We start from the raw sequence: 19200 nt of genomic DNA, 5'->3' as shown, positions 1-19200 counted from the left end.
GGAAGAAATCTAATTCAGGTAATTTATGGACAAAAGATATGTTTGACTGTATACCTTCAGGTGTGGTGGGTGGCGGGAGACCACAGGAAACAAATCTTAAACTCGTACTTTCTAGGTTTGTTTTTATAGTGATACGGGTAAGCAATTCTGAAACTTGTGGATGGATTATTGTTTGAGCAAATGAGTAATTTGGTATTGTTGGGAGCCAGAATTCTCATTGTGGAAGTGAGATGCAAACGTGGAATTGAGGAAGGCAAAGAAGACCCAGTGGCAGTGATTGGAATTGGAGGTATTGGTATGGACTCATAGGTTTCTAAAATACGGATAGGTATGTGGGTATGTACATATGTATATATATAAGCATACATTTTCTAGCTCACTTCTGTAGGGATCTAGAAGCAGTGACATCCTGGCAGCAGTGAGCACATATATTTTGATTTCTAGAACGTTCCTTACTAAAAGGAACCATGCTTTTTTCAGAGAAATGGCTGATTTCAGGATTGGGGCAGGGAAGGTGTAAGATATATGGAAGATCATGTGTTGCCAGAAAATAAGGAAGTGTTTTTTAAAAAGATGGGGGCATTTCATAAGTAGCTAGGTTGAAGGGGCTCTTACTGGCCAAATCTGGACAATTTGAGTGCCAGATAAGGACAGTAATGAATTATAAACCATTGGATAGAAATCATAACCCATGGGTCCACATTGATAATATGTAGATAAATAAAGAAATGGGAGAGAAGGGAGGGCATTTCAGCACAAAGATGAATGATAAATATAGAGGATACGTTGGAGTTGGAAACTTCATTTTACAACCATGTTTATTGTAACTGGTTCAGGTAAGAATCATCCATAGATATTAAGTCTAGGTGGAAATCTGGGTGAAGAGTGTCATACTTGCATGGTTTTAAAGTGGCTCTTTACAGATTATACTTCTGAATTGCAAGGGAATAAATAATAAGTATGCACTGGAGAAATGGGACAGTACCTTGACTGAATGATCAAAATGAATATCACCAATAAGGGGCAGATTGTCTGCATTGAGATGTGATAATCTGAAGGGTCCAGCATCACTTATGTACTGTTTGGTCCAAGAGTGCATAATCTGCATCTAATAATGAGGAAACATTAGAGAAACCCCAAATGAGAAACACTGTGTTTTAAAAAGAGCTAAAAAAACCAAAATACACACAACTGTGGGAGAAGATTAAAGAAACACAGGAACCAACTGAAAGATTACCCAATGGCCAACACTGGAACAATTTGCACAATAATAAAAAAGTATTGGATTATAATCAAAATATAAATATCCTTGAGTCTATAGCGATAAAAATAAATCATGGAATAAATTGGAGAGGAGAGACAAATCTCCCATGCATAAGAACTCTAAATCTACTCTGCCATCAAGGAAATGGAGCATACCTCTGCACTCCATAAGTGTGGGCTGTGCACGGTGACTTCCTTCTGTAGTACAGTGTGCAGCATAGGGGAAATGAGTAGCTGTACAGTGCAGAAACCTGACAAACACCACCTTAGCCAGGTGAGCAAGGGAGACAACAGGGATAATAAGTCACATCTTGATATGATGAAAATGGCACTCTGCCTCTTTGGTCTTCCTCCCCAAAACATATAACTGCAGTTTAATTATCAGAAAAACAGCAAATAAGTCATAATTGAGGGACTTTTTACAAAATACCAGACTAGAATTCCTCAAAACCGTCTAAGGCCAGTAAAAACAAGGAAGTCTGAGAAACTGTCACATCCAAGGGGAGCCTAGAAACATTACTACTAAATATAATGTGATATCCTGGATGGGATCCTGGAATAGGAAAGGGACATTAGATAAAAAACTAAGGAAACTTTGTACACAAATATTGAGAGCCTCATTATTCATAATAGCCCCAAAGTGAAACTAATCCAAATGTCTATCAACTGATGGATAGATAAGCAAAATGTTGTATATCCATACAATGGAATATAACTCAGCCATAAAAATGGAGTTCTGATATATGTTGTAACACAGATGAACCTTGAAAGCATTATGCTGAGTGAAAGAAGCCAGAAACAAGGCCACATATTACATGGTTCCACTTACATGGATTATCCAGAATAGGCAAGTCCATGGTGAAGGAAAGTTCGTTTAGTAGTTGCTGGGGGATTGGGGGTAGTGACTGCTTTTGGCCACTGGGTTTCTTTTTGGGGTAATGAAAATTTTCTGGACTTAGATAGTGGTGATAGTTGCATAAACTTGCAAATATGCTAAAAACCACTGAAATGTACATTTTAAAGTGGTGAATTTTATGGTATGTAAATTATATCTCAATCCTTAAAACTAAGGAAATAGGAATAAAGTATGGAATTTAGTTCACCAAAAAAGGGAGGATGACTATACTCAAAATGTCAATGTTATAAAAGACAGACTGGAAAACTTCCAGATTCATTGAGATTAGAGAGGTGTGATAACTAAAGCCAATGCATGATCTTTAACTGGATCCCGTATGGTGGTGGGAAAAGGTTATAAAAGACATTATTCAGTCAATTGACAAAGTTGTACTAAGGATAATAGCTTAGATTAAAAGTATTTGATCAGTGTTAATTTAGTTTAACTACATTCTTAATTTTAGGAAATACATACTTGGAGTTAAAGGGACATCGTATATGGAACTTGATCTCAAATTATTCAGAAAAAAATGTATGTGTGTATATATTTTATGCACCTACAGAGGAGGAGAGATACCTGTGATAAAAGAGATGAGGTAAAAGGTTAGCAAGTCAATGTAGGCAAAGGGTGTACAAATATTTTGTATTCTTGGAAATTTGTTTTTCTGTGAGTTAAGGAAAACAGCATTTGGAATAGTGTTGACAAGGATGTTCAACAGTGGGAACTCATATTATTACTCTATATAAGAATGTAAATCTGTTCAAATACTTGGTAAAATAATTTGGAATATGACTTCAGTATTTGAAAAATAATAATTTTGGCATTGTCTATTTTTAGATATCCTGAAGAAATTCCTCTACATGTGCACCACAAACATATGAAATAGTGTGACAGGAACATTATTTTAATAGCCAAAAAATGGGGGGGGCATTTTAATACAGCAGTGAAAATGAGTAGACTAGAGCATGTATCAGTATTAACATCTATGCATCTCAGAAATAATGCTGAATGAAAAGTCACTGAGGAGCATAACCAGAAGCAATCCATTTATACAGAGAATTAAAACCAGACAAAACTAAGCAACACATTGTTTAGGGCTACGTACATATGTGAGACAGCTATGAAGAAAAATGAAAGAAGGGAGGGCACAAGGGGGACTTGGAAAGTACTGGTGATCTGTTTCTTAAGCTCATTGGTGTATAAACGAGTGTGTTTTCTGTATTTATAAAATACTCTGGGTATGTGTATTTTTAAAAAGTTTTTTAATTTTAAAAACGTTTCAAAACGCAAAACCCTCCAAGGCAAATAATTTTAAACATAAATCATTAAATGAGCAAAGCAAGTTATGAAATTGTGTATGAGTTTTTGTTAAGAAATTGCATATGCATCTGTATCTTTGTGTTTAAGGAAATAAGTCTGAGAAGAAAAACACAAAACTGTGTTGTTCCTTAGGAAGTAGGATTTCTAGAGAACTTTTGCATTATACTTCTTTGTATTTACTTATGTACTTTTGAGATCTGTGAGCATTTATCAGCCAGGCTCATATTTTGAGATGATATTTCTTTTGTCTTTACTGCTGTTGAATAAAGAGCTTAAAGGTAGGGTCCAAGTGTTATACATACTTTTCTGTGTGTTTTTTTTAATCAGAAAAATAATAAAACAATTTCCATTTTAGAAAACAATAAAACCAAAAAATTTAGAGGAAGGTCACTAGCAATGTTTAGAAATCTTAACTGAGGAATGCAGGTTACAAAACAGTATTTTACATACTTAATATTAGTTCACTTAATATATTATGTATATTCAAAATCTTTAAAAAATCCTGGAATGAAAATGCTCCACCACTAACAATTATTATTTCTAGGTGGTATAATTTTCAGGTGGTTTTAATTTTCTTTGTATTTTCCTAATCTGCATGTATTACATATGGAAGTAGGAAAAAAAATTATGAGAGTATTCACCATTATTAAGGACTGAAGTTCTTAGATGATTTCAGTAACATTATTCTTACCTTTGGGAGTAGCAGCTACTTACCTGAATGAGCAGCGGTAGGTACTAAGAGAAGAGAAGAGAGCTCATCTCTACCCTTGTTACAGATGTGAGTTCAGTGGTACTCTTTCATCGGGTTGGCCAAAAAGTGCCTTCGGTTTATCTTTTTGAGCAAAGAACTGTTCCAGGTGCCTTTTACAGTCTTTCAGGGAATTGAAATTTTTTCCATTAAGAGAATTTTGTAAAGACCGAGATAAATGGAAATCCAAAGGTGCAATGTCTGGTGAATACAACCAGTGAATCAGAACTTCCCAGCCAAGCTGTAACTGTTTTTGTCTCATCATCAAAGAAACATGTGGTCTTGCATTATCCTCATGGAAGATTATGCATTTACTGTTGACTAATTCTGGATACTTTTCATTGAGTGCTGCTTTCAGTTGGTCTTTTTGGGAGCAGTATTTGTTGGAATTAATCATTTGGTTTTCTGGAAGGAGCTCATAATAGAGGACTCCCTTCCAATCCCACCATATACGCAACATCACCTTCTTTGCACGAAGACCAGCCTTTGTTGTGGTTGGTGGTGGTTCATTTCGCTTGCCCCACGATCTCTTCCATTCCACATTGTTGTATTGTTTCATTGCCTATCACAGTCTGTTTTAAAAATGGAACGTTTGGGACTTCCCTGGTGGTGCAGTGGTTAAGAATCTGCCTGCCAGTGCAGGGGACACGGGTTCGAGCCCTGGTCTGGGAAGATCCCACATGCCACGGAGCAACTAAGCCTGTGCGCCACGACTACTGAGCCTGCGCTTGAGCCGACAAGCCACAACTACTGAGCCCATGTGCCACAACTAGAGCCCGTGCACCGCAACAAAGAGTAGCTCCCGTTTGCCATAAGTAGAGAAAGCCTGCATGCAGCAACGAAGACCCAATGCAGCCATAAATAAATAAATAAACATACAAAAACCCGGAACGTTTTCATTACGTTTAAGTAGAGAATCACACGCAGAAATATGGTCAAGAAGGTTTTGTTCGCTTAACTTATGTGGAACCCAAACATCACATAACCAAGCTGGTGCAAATTTTCAACGCTCGATTTGGATGTTTTGAGTATGTCATCTATCTCCCGCGTGGTATAACGTTGATTGTTCTCAATGTCTCAATTTGATCCCTGTCAACTTCAACTGGTCTTCCTGAGCGTGGAGCATCATCCAACAAGAAATCTCCAACACGAAACTTCTCAAACCGCTTTTGACGTGTTTGATCAGTCACGGCACCTTCTCCATACACTGCACAAATCTTTTTTTTGCATTTCAGTTGCGTTTTTACCTTTCTTGAAATAATAAAGCATAATGTGCCAAAAATGTTGCTTGTTTTCTTCGATCTTCAATATTAAAATGGCTACACAAAAATCCACCAATTTTGCTAAGTCTTTTTTTAAATGCACACTGATATGACAGCTGTCACATACGATCTAACAAAATTATTTCGAATGAAGTTAAAGAAAACTAAGTTGCTGCTAGAGCCATCTCACGGAAGAAAGTGAACGAACCTGTTGGCCGACCCGATAAATGGCTGCTTTATTCTTTGACAACTGCATTGATCAGTTATCTCACTTCATGTCTCCTTCAGGTGCTGCACTATCTGGCAGTACAGAAACCTGCAGACCTTGCTAGGCACCTGTTACCTTGTGTAATTCATGCAGCCGTACTCAAGGTAAAGGAGGAAGGTAAATGTCTTATTTGATTAGTCATTAGTTCATTTCCAAAATAAAAGTAGATTTTGCCTAACTTATCTAATGATGGCTTTGATATTTTTAAAAATAGAAAGTCTGGAAAACATTTCTTCAGTTAAGAAGATTATAAAGCAAATAATATCTCATTCCAGTAAAGTTTTGCACTTCCCCAATCCAGAAGACAAGAAATTGGAAGTAAGTCTGATCTTTCCAAGTGTTCTCCCCAGTTGGCAATAATTATTTTAAAGATACATTTTTTAAAGGCTTTTTGCTGTCTTCCAATGTATGCCTCTGCCCTTTTGCACTGTTAGGAGATCATCCATCAAATTACTAATGTAGAAGCTATAATTGCTAGAGCCCGCTCACTGAAAGCCAAGTTTGGAACTGAGAAATGTGAACAAGAGGAGGAAAAGGAAGATCTTGAAAGGTAATTGCTATCTGATTAACTCATTTTTATCTGCAAATAGGAAAAGCCACCACTCTCTTTAGAAAATTTTTGTAAAATATTGAGAATCTTCTGTAGTGTTCCTCTATTTTTTGTAACAAACATTGGCTAGAGACAGAGAAATATTTATCATAGGATTTGACCTCTCCTGTATCTCTTGAGTATTTGCCACGTGTTTCCATTCCTCCCACTTTTAGAACGAAGGCTTCCAGGTCTCTCTTTCTAGGAGTGTCCTTGTTTGCTCTTGGAGTAGTTGCCTGTGGAGGAACTGGCTGTTTACTCTTTGTTACTTGCAGGGCCCCAGAGCTTTGCTTTCCACTCTCACTGTTCCTTAAGTACAGGCAGAGGTGTTCTGAAACTATTTCTGCTGAATATTCCTAGTTTTTACACAAGATTTACTAAAGAGTTACTAAATCTTCTGAACAAGATTTGTGGTAGCAAATGTGCATACCTTCTGTGCTTTGTGAATGTGTTTTGAAAGAGTGACCAGATGGCCTCTCCATGATGAGGCAAATTATTGGGTCAGTCTTTTCCTCCTTCCAAGATTTGGACCATTTCGAAGGGAGCCTGTCACTGTGGGTCCCTGTCCATTTTTTGCCTGAGGTACTTGAAAGGACGATGTTGTTTCAATAGGTGATAAAGTGTTTCCAAATTAGCTACTTGAGCAGCTTGAATTTGTTATAACTAAAATTTTCATCAGTCTTTCCATGAGAAATGGCATTATTGATGATAAATAATTAATATTATGTGACAAGGCATTTGCTATAGCTTTTAACAAGTTCTTGTTTGAATATTATATCTTTTGTTGAAATTTTCGCCCAGCCTTCTTTGCTCTTGAAAATTCCTTCCTCTTAAATGAGAAGAATATGCTCTAATCACAGGAATTGTTTCTAAGATAGCAGTATGAGTTAGTGAGCAGGTGGTGCAGAGTTGGTGGCTCTGTGCCTTCGACTCTCTTAGCTCCACCATACGTTGTCTGTGATATACTTGGAAGTAGAGTGTTTCCAGCACATAATGGCACAGCTTACAATTGAGACTTTGCCCAGCACAACATGTATTTTAAGCGCATGCACACACACACACTCACACTCACTCATACACCTTAAAAGAACAAAAATGAGAAATAAGGACCATTGCTTTGCTGTATAAATTAAACATGGTTTTTGTTGTTAAAAATATTTTTAAAAATCTTTTATTTAGTGTAGCATCTTCTATAGTCTGAAAGAAATAGACTGAATATTTTTTCTTACACTTTGACAGAGATGGGCTTTTAAAAAAATTTACAAAAACAGTTGAAAGGCAGTAAGATTGTCATTTGAGTCGATTTTAATTCCAAATGTCGATCTGTCCTGTTAAAAAATTTCCACTCCAGCCTTGGTGTAGGGTTCGCCGGTATCATTTTGATGGTCTGTCCCCGAAATGAATCAGGGAGGATTGACCCAGTGTGAACTGAGCAGCTCGTTTTCTATCCTTTCATTACCTCTCTCTTCCAGGTTTGTGAGTTGCCTTTTGGAGCAACCTGAGGTGTTAGTTGTCGGTGCAGGAAGAGGACACGCTGGCAGGATCATTCACAAGCTGTTTGTGAATGCTCAGAGGGTATGTGAGATTCCTTATTGACTGTGTCATGATCTCTCCAGGCCTCTGCTCAGTAAGGTACTGTTTTGATTCCCACACATGGCCGATTCTACAGCTGCTAATAACAGCATTGGATTCGAACACTGAAGAAATAATGACTCTCAACAGTAACTTTTTAGTCTTTGAAATCCATCTGCTTTCTTACATGTTTAAATAAAATGATAAGTTTATTTTAGTACCTAAATTTCAGAAGTTAAAATGGCCTGAAATTCCTTGTTAATGAATCTGATAGGGACTTGTTTAGCAATGACCAGTGCTGTGCTGTGGAAAAAATGTTTACTACTTTCAAATTAGAGTTTAGTTTTACCAGTTTTAAACTCCATGTACTGCAATGGATTCACAACTTAGCTTGGAGTTAGTAAATGTAACTATTCTTATAATGGTGAAGAGATCTAAGTTCAGAGGGTTCCTAAGAAGGAAGAGCAAGATTCAGATTTTTAGGACTATGGAAAACAGTCTTCAGCACAGAAAGAAAGCTCAATTTGAAAACTTTCCTGGGTCATTAATTCTACTGATAAAAATTTAAAAAATCGTATAGTACCTCTGACATTCTAAAACTGTTACGATTTGGATTTTTATGAGGATGGTATTAGTTATACTTTGGGTTGATTCTCTCTGTACTGATCTTGTTTACTGGTTAAGAGGTGCTGGTATTCCGTAGGTGATTCTCACATCAGGACTCATTAATAGTAAAGATTATGATAAAAGTATTTTGAAGTGTACTAAATACAGGGTGCCCCTTATGTAGCACTGTGATGACACTAGAATGGCCCAGTTTTGAAGGTATAATTCTCACAGTCAAATGAGAAAAAGAATTTTCGTGGGTTTACACATGGAATAAAAATTTCATAATCTCCTTTGAGTAGGTCTGGAGTGCATCGAATATATGAATTTGAATATATTGAATTTGAATATATTCAAAATCATAGCCAAATATACTGATAGGAATTTTAGCAAGAACTAAAACCTGAGATTATTTATGGGGTGGCCCGCTAAATTTAAGGATTTCAAGTTAAAAACCAAATATTTCCTTATAAATTAAAGTTCTCGAAAACAATACATGCTTACTTTGATTTATTTTGTTTTTCTCTCTGGCATGAAACCAGAACCAAGTCTGTTTTCACATCCTGTGATATATTTGTCAGTTTACTAGCCAGTGCTTATAAGCACATTTCCTTGTTAACAACAATATGAATTTTCCTTATACTGCAAAAATTCTTTCATTTTTAAAAACCTGTGTGTTAAGACGATTTAAAATCTGAAGTATTTATAAAATATTTTTAATGCTGAGAGTACAACACTCTCATTGTTCTAAATACGTAAGCAAAATTATTTTCCCCAATATGGAAATAAGCTTTTTCCCTGAGACTGTAAGTAAAGTCTTACTGTAAAAATTTGGATAATACAGAGAATTATAATGAAAAATTAATGACACTGAAAAATGAATCACATTAATCTCACTACCCACTGGTGATCACTGTCAACATTTAACATCTAGTATATACAAATATATGTAAATTTTACAAAATAGGATTATATTACATAGTTTACTTTGTTCTTATTTTCCGCTCAATGTAATTATCTTTCTGCATTAGTAAATATAAGAGTGTATCATCTTTTCACTGGGCTCATTGTATAGCTAATCCCCTTTAATGGATACTGAAATTGTACATTCATCCCACATTATATAATTTTAAAATATTTTAAACTTTCAAACCTTGAAGTGAATGTTTTTAGGGAATTGGCAGACTGTAATCCATATAACAAGCACCTGGTTGGTACATTTTTAAACTCACCTCTTAAATATCTGGCAAATTAATAGAAACCATTCAAATTTATTCACATAATTTTTCATAATTGATACTTTATATCAATTCTATTAAATCAAGATGTTAACTTTTTTAAAGTTATAAAATTTCACTGAAAATATTTTATAGCCTACAGTAATTTTACATATTTAGAACTTTTCCTTAAAATCATACATTTTAATAAACTTTCATCATGATTTTATTTGTCAGTGGTATATCCATATTTAAATGGAATTCAGCAAACAGACCACTGATTGGATTTTGCCTTAGTCTTTCTAAATTGAATAAGTCAGACATCTAGTCTTAAATTCATTGGGTTATCTATTTTTCAAGACATGAGTACTTTTTTTAGTATCTTAATCTTTGGGAAAAGAGCTAGATTTTTGCTGAATCATTTCCCCATTGACACTCTGTACGTTGCCTCTTTAGCCATCAGATGCATGAGTAGTGAGATTTGTCTGCTCAGTTGGACGGCTAGGTGTGTTGTATGTGGTGTGTTTTTGTCTTGATATTCTTTTGATAGGATCATGTTCCTTAACGTAGTGCATGCTGTCTCTGAAATAATCTTGCAGTCTCTTGTCTAGCTCTTTTTAAACCATCTTGCTTGTTTCCCTTTCATCACTGTTTCTTTTCTCACCCTTTCTCAAGCTGACTGAATCTTCTGATGAGGTAACAAAATAGCCTTTGTCCCTCATAGTTCCTTGTTCCTTCCCATCCCTCTAACTTCATAAGGTCATTAAGACTAACCAACCACCTCTTTAGCAGTCTGGGTTTGGCATACCTTTCTTGCTGGTGTTTAGCATAACATGATTTCATATTTCCATTGCCAAAACAATTATTTTTTCCCAAATTGATGGTATTGTGAAAGAAACATAGTGATCAGAGTTAAAATGAAAGCTCTAGTTGAATAAGTATTTTATTCAATTTTAATGAAAAAATAGATGCCTTTAATATTGAGAACTTCTCTTTTGTGGCCACTGCTACATTTCATGGACCTCTATCACTTCCGCGTTACGTTAGTCACCCACCCAGCAAACAAAACCAGTGTCCTCAGTTTTAATTTGACAAATGAACCTTAAAAAGAATTGAAAGAATCGGTAAAAAAATCATCTTTCCAGACTCTGGAGAGCAGCATTTCCTTACTGGACTGAGGACATCAGACTTGGACTTGGGTCATTGCTAGAAGAAATGTATAGAAACCAGAACAGCTCCATTGTCCCTCTTCATCAGATGTCTGAATCTGGCCCTCACTTTCCAAAGCAGATTGCCTGGCAGTCATTATCTTCTGTCTGTGTCACCAGTTTATTTGTAATCTCTGGCTGCTCATGCAGTGTTTCAAGCTTCTTGCATTTTCTGTGTTGTGATTTTTGAGCAATCATAACATAACTGACTGCATTACTGAGTAATGTAGAACATTTTAATGTATTTATCATGCTTATTCAGCTGTCCTTCAAAATGATCTGAGTTCAGCATTCGGCCTGCTCTTGAACTAGCATGTGATTCTCTTCAAGGCTGCAGCCATGGCTCCGCCGGAGGAGGATCTGAAGAGGATGGTCCCCCCAGAAGAGAAGAGGCAGAACCTGGCGGCAGACTTCCCACCCGCTGCGGGCCGGGAGCTCATTTTGCGCACGACCGTGCCCCGCCCCGCTCCCTACTCCCGGGCTCTGCCTCAGCGCATGTACAGTGTCCTCACCAAAGAGGATTTCAGACTTGCAGGTGCCTTTTCATCAGATACTTCCTTCTTCTAATCCTTCTAGAGTTCCCTCATTTGTGGCTTCACAGACAGTGCTAACCCCTTCTGTGGGAAGGAGGTTGTGCCAGTCAGAACCTGAGAGGCCATGAAGAGGACCTGTCCAGTTTGGTGATCAAGAATCACACCAGCATCTGAGAGACTTTCCACTGGGCTCTCTAGGGTCTTGTGGGGGCAGAGGAATGGGCTTCAGCTATTGAAAGATTTCTTTCCCAAAGAGATGGCCCTTGTTGTTTGGGGGATGGGGGGGACCAGAACAACAGCAGGAGGTCTGTGTACTCCCTCCAGCAGGATTGTGTTCGTTTCTTCTTTTCCGTGACTATCCCTTAGGCTATTGCCCTGCATTCATAGTCTCTGTAAACACCTATTATATTTATTAGTATCAAGTATGCAAAGTAGAGTACCAGTTAACTCAGATTTCTGGATATTTTGGTGGTAGCTTCTACTCCCAGAATCTGTTTTTAAAATACTAAATGACATTCTGTTTATTCAATCACCTGGTGGCCATCTTTACTGTACTAATTGACTTTTGATGAGCATTTTGAATATTCTAGGAGAAAGCCTGGAATTTCACAGTCTATGTGTTTTTCCATGTAACTGTGACTTAAATGTATTCCTTCCGATAAAAAAACTATATATTAAATGTCACTGCAAATTAGTTTTATATCTCTCGTAAGGTTTGTTTCTCTGACTTGTTTTGTCTTTGGTTGCCCTGGAAGATGTCACCCTGCAGATCATTGTTCTCTCTCTTGCTGTACAACATGCATTCCTTTTTTTGTGGTTGCTTGCAGTATTTAATGAAGCAGAGATGAGCACACGCTAAAAATATAGCCTCTGAACGTAGAGATTATCGTGCAGTTAGTATAATTTGGCATATGTGCTAATGTAATGAATAGAAGATTACTTCAGTGAACTATTTTGCTTTTGTATTATAGTTAAAATGAAGATAATTGATGGGGGATGTGTAGCACCCAGCATAAGGATAACAACAACATATGTCTAGTTATATGACGATCAAGATTTATCAAGTCTGTGTTGCTATATGGCCTCTGTTCGGTAACCTTAAATCTATTTTTAGGGCTAAAATTCCCACTTTAATCCAAAGTAAAAAATGATTATACTGAAGCGTAGACCTTGCCTATGTAACTTTAAAGAATTAATAGAGCTTTGTAAACCCTATATTATTTTCGTTAAAAAATGTAAATATGTGTGTACATATATGTATATATATGCATATATATATATATATATGTATGTATGTATGTATGTATGTAGTATAGGAGGCTCTAGCTGATTACCTCCTGGCCTTCACAGCACTCTTCTTTGAGATGCTGGATTTGACTGCTGCTGGTAAACCACAGTGCAGCCCGAGGACTGAGCGCAGTACCAAGGAGAAACATACCTTTCAAGGACAGCGTTTGTCTGCTTTCTAATGAGGAAGTTAATAACAAAAAAACATTTTTCAAAGAGAGGTTGGACTTTAAAAAGGTGCTGTGAATCTAATAAAAGGGAAGGTGTTGCTTTCTCTGGCTAATTTTCTCTTCTTTTCTCCTCTCCAGTGGGCATTTTGTTCTTATTTCAATTAGTTTTATGCTGTCTCAGATTTTCCTAAATATTTACAGCCTGCTGAGTCTTGCAGGGATCTCAAGAACACTTTGTGCCTTTTTTAATGACATTATCCCATTTTACTTCTATTTTAGTTAATGTGTTTGTTGATTTTAAGATATTTTTAAGTACCTACTTCATATCAGGTACTGTACTAGGCAATTAAGGTAAAACAGAAACCGAACATACTCCCTCCTTTCAGTGACCTTCCCATCAGGTAGGGAAGCTGAGGTAACATTGCTATAAAACGGAGAGTGCAGTCAACTCGACGGTATGAACTAGAGGTCCAATGTTTATTTAGTAATTCATTCATTCATTCATTTGTTGGTAGTGGAGACTAATACATGCAGTAATAGTGAATAGAGGACTTCCCTGGTGGTGCAGTGGTTAAGAAGCTGCCTGCCAACGCAGGGGAAATGGGTTGGAGCCCTGGTCCGGGAAGATCCCACATGCTGCGGAGCAGCTAAGCCTGTGCACCACAGCTACTGAGCCTGCGCTCTACAGCCCGCATGCCGCAACTACTGAGCCCGTGTGCCTAGAGTCCGTGCTCTGCAGCAAAGAGAAGCCACCGCAATGAGAAAAGCCTGCGCACCACAACAAAGTAGCCCCCGCTTGCCACAGCTAGAGAGCCCGCGCGCAGCAGCGAAGACTCAACACAGCCAAAAATAAATAAATAAATAAAGTTGTGTTTTTAAAAATAGTGAATATGAGGGGTTATGGGAGAGGTTTTTCAGTCAGGCTTTAGGGATCAGGAAAATCTTTCTAGAGGAGATGATTTCTAAGTAGGAGCTGAGGTGGGAAGTATGGAAAATTGCTTGCAAAGAAGAACTACAGTTATTTCCCCGTCCCTGTACGCTTGCCCTAATTGTGATTGTGCTGCTGCTCCCATGAAGTGGACTTTATTTTTCCAGCCCTTCATTCTGGACTTTGCTGTGTCTTTCTTTGGTCAATGGGGTGTTAGCAAGCGTGACACAGGCAGAGACTTGAAAAGTATCTGCACGTTGAGGTTTGCCTTCTCTTCCTCTTGGGAACTGTGAGACATGCAAAGAAGCCTGCAGAAGGAAGAGAGAGTTGGCGTGGTCTTTTATGCTGCAAAAATGAACCGATACAGGAGGGCGTAGGAAGATTGTTACGGGTAGAGAACACAGAATGTGCAGAAAACTCAGGAGCAAAGGAAAATGTATCTTTGGAGAATAGCCAGCATTTCAGTTTGGCTGGGTGAGGTACCCAGAGTAGAAAGAGGCAAGATGTGAAGATGGTGAGGTCACTGAGGTGAGATGAGGAAGTTCTGGGTAAACCATAGCAAGAAGTTAGGGCCGTGTCTTTGGGGCACTGGTGAGTCAAGAGTTTGAAGCAAGGGAGTGACGTGGTGGGTTTTAGACCACACTAAATGGATTGGAGAGGCTAAGAAGTATTTACACGTCCTAGATCTGGTACTAAATTGGAAAGTAGCAATTATATCATCAGTGGTTTTTTCCCCCTCCTTTGTGCTTTGTAACATGTTGCAGAGAGCCTGACAAGTGCTTGTGGAACCAACAGGAAGTGTCCTCACATGGGCCCTCCCACTTTATGTGTCCCTATACCACCATAGTAATCCAGATTTTTCTTCAGGATGGGATTTTTAAAACTCTCTAAGCATTTATTTTTATATTCCATTCATTAGTTCAGCAGACGTTTATTGAATGCCAGCTATGTGCCAGGTACTGTCCTAGGCGATGGGGATACAGCAGTGAACAGGACAGGTAAAAGGCCCTCAATGGCGTTTACATCAAGGGATAAGTATGATCAAATTACCTGAGTGGGGGGAGAGTGGTTTATGGACAGGTGATAAAGGAAGGCCTGTGAAGCAGTGACACTGAGCAGAGACCTGAATGAAGTGAGGGAGCTGGCCTTGTGGGCGCCTGGGAGATGACCCCAGACGGGATAGAAAAAGGCAGAGGTATGAGTAAACGTGGTATGTCAGAGGCACTGAGAAAAGGCCAGAGTGGCCAGGGAGTAGAGTAGGGGAGGGAAAAGGATGAAGAAATGAAAGTTGGGCAAACGTGCAAAGACCAGATCACACTAAACATTAGGAGTTGGGATTTGTTTTCTTGATTGAAAGGGAAAGCCAGTGGAGAATTTTGAAGGGGGCGGGCGGGTGGGGCATGGTGTCATGATCTGACATTTGGAAGCTCTTCACTCTGGCTGCTGTGTGGAGAATACACTGCAGAGGCAGGGGTGCAAGCAGTGAAACTAGGAGTGTTGATGGCTTGCACTGGAGTGGTAGCAGGGGAGGGGGTAAAAGGTGATCAGATTTGGTACACGTTTTGGAAGCAGAATGCACAGAATATGCTGACGGAATTACTGAGGGTATGAGAAAGAGTCAAGGGTGAGCTGGAAGTTTGGGGCCTGAGTAACCGAGTGATGCTGTCACATACTGAGATGGGGAAGGCTGAGGGGAGAGCAGGTTTGCGGGGAGGATGCGAATAAAGATTTGGAGTTAGGACTTGCTAACTCTGAGCTAACAATTAGATCTACCTGGGGGAGCCAGTGTCTGGGGTGGCCGCAGTGGCTCCCCGCCTCCTCCCTCCTGGGATTCACACCCTTGTGTAGTCTCCACCCCAAAATTTTATCAGAGCTGGGCTTTGTGGTGAAAAGAACACGGAAAAAGTGTTGGTGTGTCACTCCCAAGATTAGGTTAGGAAAGACATGCGTCTCAGAGTGGCTTTCTCTCTCGGATCACTCACTCTGGGGGAAGTCGACTGCCAGGTCGCAAACAACCCTAGGGAGAGGCCCACATCCTGAGGAATGGGGGCTCCTGCCAGAAGCCATGTGAGGTTGGAAGTGGATTCTCCCCAGTCTCAGAAGACTGCAGCCTCCTGAGGGACCTTGCACCAGAACTGCCAGGCTAAGCTGCTCGTGGTTTGCCGACCCTCAGAAACCGTGAGAGAATGTTTGTTATTTTAAGCTTCTGAATTTGGGGGCCATTTTATACAGCAGTAGATAATTAATACAGTTAGAAGTGATTGTGTAAGTTTGGAGTTTAAGGAAAAGGTTAGGGCTTGTGCTATAAATTGGGAAATTTAGATACAGTACTTAAGCCACAGGACAGTATGAGACCACTCAGAAGTGAACACAGTGCAAAGAGATGGTGTGGGGATTGAACCAGGTATCAGGAAGAGGAGGAGGACGGCCAGAGGACACAGGGAAGGAGTAACCACTGATGTAGAAGGAAAGCCAGAAGTGTGATGTTCTAGAAGCCAAGGGAAAAAAAAAATTGAAGGAGGGAGTTGATCAACTGGGTCAAATGCATTGAGACACTGAGTAAGATGCAGCCTAAGCACTGACTGGTGCGTACCTGTGCTTGCAGAGTAACAAATGCAATCAGAGAGGTAATACAGTTCTTACTGGGAAAGAACAGAGGTGACCACCGGGTGGGAAGATTCGTGTCCCCGCCAACCAGTGCTGCACTTAACACTTCCTCCCTATACCAGATGGGGTTTTGGTTGCTGTGTACTCTTCCTTGCCAGGAACTGGAGGACAGGGGGTGGGTGCAGGAGGGTAGGATGAGGGAGAGGGCAAGAGCATGAAGCCAGTTCAGTCTGTTTCAAGCCAACTGTAACCCGCTCTTGCTGCCTGCGTATTTCTTCTGGGCATGCAGGCTCATGGATAGGACTTGGCATTCAGCAAACAGTGAACGAATGAATGCATCTCAGTGGCAAAACTTGTCTTTGAATCTTCTCAACTCAATTTCTTTGTCACTGGGCACCATAAAACCAGAGTGTCGCAGGATATTAGCTCCTGAAAGCCAAAGGCTGCTGCCAGCATTTCTCTAGCTCTGAGAAGTGGAGCTTGGCATCAGCCTGTGAAAGTGGGCTGGCCTAATTCTTGAAATACAAAATAAAGCTAGTTCATATTAACACAACTTCTTTGCCAGCAGTTTTTCCCCTGGGAGCTTGTGATGTCTGACTGGTGGTCGTGGATAAATTCCCCCATGAAGGCTGGCCTACTGCAGGATCATTTCTGGGCTGAGCTTACCTGCCAAGGAGGGCAGCCGGACCGAAGGCCCCTGCTTGGCCCCTACCTGGAGAGGACAGGAATGTGGCTCAGTCTCTGATTGGGTCTCTGGGGACGCGCCCCTCTCGTCCACTCCCCGAGGCCAACCTCAGCAGTTCCTGGCGGAGATCTTAATGTCGACTCAGAGGCACATTTCCCTCTGCTGCTTTGTGGCTGAGTGAGCCTCTCAAAGGAAGGTACATATCTGCCCTATCAGGTTGAAAAAAAAAAAAAGCTGGATTTTTTTTTTCATGCAAAACCATGATAGAATGTTTATTTTTTGTTTAAGTTTGCAGGTTTGTCTCCATCTTTGTCCCAGAATAAGGTAGACGAATGGCCTGTGAGGGAGCCATGTGCAGGCTGGGCCGGCTGGTGCCGCAGATGCTGTTAGCTGGGTTCAAAGCTGGTGAGTTGACCGTCTATAGTACTGAGCAGGCCTGTGATAAAAAGTATTTCCCAGGAGAGAAAAAGAGAATTCGCCACTGTATTAGTTTCCTAAGGCTGCAGTAACAAAGTATCACAACCTGGGTGGCATAAAAATGGCAGAAATTTATTGTCTCACAGTTCTGGAGGCTCCAAGTTGGAAATCAAGGTGTTGGCAGGACGGTGCTCCCCCTGAAGCGTGTAGGGAAGGAGCCTGCCTTGCCTGTTTCTAGCTGCCGGTGGTTGCTGGCATCCTTGTTCCTTGGCTCCCAGCTGCAGCGCTTCTGTCTCTGCCTCTGTCATCACATGGCAGAGTGTCCCTCCACCCCACCGTTGAGTCTGTGTCTGTTTTTTTGGACACCAGCCATCCTGCTCCAGTATGACCTCATCTGAACTAGTTACATCTGCAGTGACCTTATTTCCAAACAAGGTCACGGTCTGAAGTACTGGAGTTAGGACTTCAACATATCTTACTTTTTTGGACGGGCGCTGGGGTCACAGTTCAACCCCTAAAAGCGTCGTTCAAAAGATATCCAGATGGATACGTGCCCCTCTAGTTGCTGGTAGGTCCTGGGCCTGATGGCAGAAGCACAGGCCTGGCTCAGGAGAGATCAAATCCCAGCTTTTATCAGCCACAAGACGCCAAACTTCTTCCTCTGCAAGATGGGGTGTTACAAAAACTAAACAAGATAATATCTGAAAAGCGCCCAGCATGCTCCAGGTACTTAGCTGTACTAAGTGGCCCAGCTGTGGACGAATGACCACTTAGCTGTTGGCTACAAGCTCTGGTTTTCACATGAGGACACGTCCAGCAGCCGGTGTTCATAGAGATGACGCAACGAGGGAGGGACTTCGAAATCTCCTACCCTCTCATCAAACGAGTGGTTTTCTTTTGATTCCTTTCCCCCTCCTTGGCACCTGGCTCCATGGAGGAAGTTACAGTTAAAGGCTGAGTAGACTTTATCGAGGCGGAGGGCTGGGGCAGGAACCTGGGAAGAGCCCTGGCTCGTTCCAGGCTGCAGGCTTAACTGCAGAGGGCCCCAGCCCCGATGCCGGTGTGGCCAGAGCAGAGAGGGAAGCGGCGGCTGGTTCAGCACCTCACATGCCCCTTTGGGGAGTTTGGAGCTTGTTGAGTGAGAACAAAGAAGCTCTGGAAGGTTTTCCGTAGAGGAACAGAGGTGTGAGACGAGACTCACCCATCAGGAACTAGAGTGGTCGCCATGGTGATCCCCGCATGAGATGGCAGTGGCCTTGACCACGGCAGTAGTGAGGGGGTGAGAGATTCAGCAAGCGACACTGGCAGGACTTGGAGAAGCCGGGGCGGTGGGCAGTGAAAGCCGGGGTGAGTCTGGACGCCCTGCTCTGACCCCTGAGGGGCAGCGCCTCTGCTGGGAGAGGGACCCGTGGCTCGTAACCAGCCACCTGGCGGCACGACAGCCTCCAGCGAGGGTACCCGGCTGGGCGCTCCAGTGCGACCTGCACCCTGTCTGTCACCTGACAGGATGGGCTGCAGTCTCGCGAGGGAGCCCAGAGCTCCCAGCGTCCGGGAGCCCCAGCCTTTTACCGCTGGCTGATGATGGGGGAGGGAGTGTGCACTGTGCGACTTACTTTTCCTTGAGC

At 40.8% G+C, this 19200-nt stretch overlaps 2 protein-coding genes across 10 annotated transcripts in view; both read left to right on the top strand.

Annotated features, from left to right (window-relative positions):
• The window catches only part of RAB3GAP1 (RAB3 GTPase activating protein catalytic subunit 1), a 124677-nt gene extending 112502 nt beyond the window's left edge, over positions 1-12175 (top strand). For 7 of the 9 annotated variants that reach the window (XM_022569599.3, XM_089916051.1, XM_089916048.1 and 4 more), the window contains 5 exons: positions 5777-5873; positions 5971-6074; positions 6191-6306; positions 7818-7920; positions 11279-12175. In XM_022569599.3, the coding sequence (XP_022425307.2) occupies positions 5777-5873; positions 5971-6074; positions 6191-6306; positions 7818-7920; positions 11279-11515 (657 nt within the window). In that variant the 3' untranslated portion in view covers positions 11516-12175. Of the gene's footprint in view, positions 1-5776; positions 5874-5970; positions 6075-6190; positions 6307-7817; positions 7921-8691; positions 8712-10060; positions 10084-11210 lie in introns of all 9 variants that reach the window. The other 2 variants (XM_089916052.1, XM_089916047.1) reach the window with 2 other exon arrangements.
• Positions 12176-12483: 308 nt separating this feature from the next.
• Positions 12484-19200, top strand: part of LOC149748593 (uncharacterized) — a 49164-nt gene continuing 42447 nt past the window's right edge. Inside the window, exons 1-2 of the mRNA XM_089916056.1 lie at positions 12484-17354; positions 17447-17563. Coding sequence (XP_089772182.1) covers positions 17491-17563 — 73 coding nt within the window. The 5' untranslated portion in view covers positions 12484-17354; positions 17447-17490. The remainder of the gene's footprint in view (positions 17355-17446; positions 17564-19200) is intronic.

The sequence above is a fragment of the Delphinapterus leucas genome, chromosome 8, assembly GCF_059928025.1.
Source record: "Delphinapterus leucas isolate spDelLeu-1000000601 "Yukka" chromosome 8, BTC_Dleu_Yukka2, whole genome shotgun sequence".
NCBI lineage: Eukaryota > Metazoa > Chordata > Mammalia > Artiodactyla > Monodontidae > Delphinapterus > Delphinapterus leucas.
Note: the sequence above shows the minus strand (reverse complement) of the source record. Positions and strands in the feature narration are given on the sequence as shown.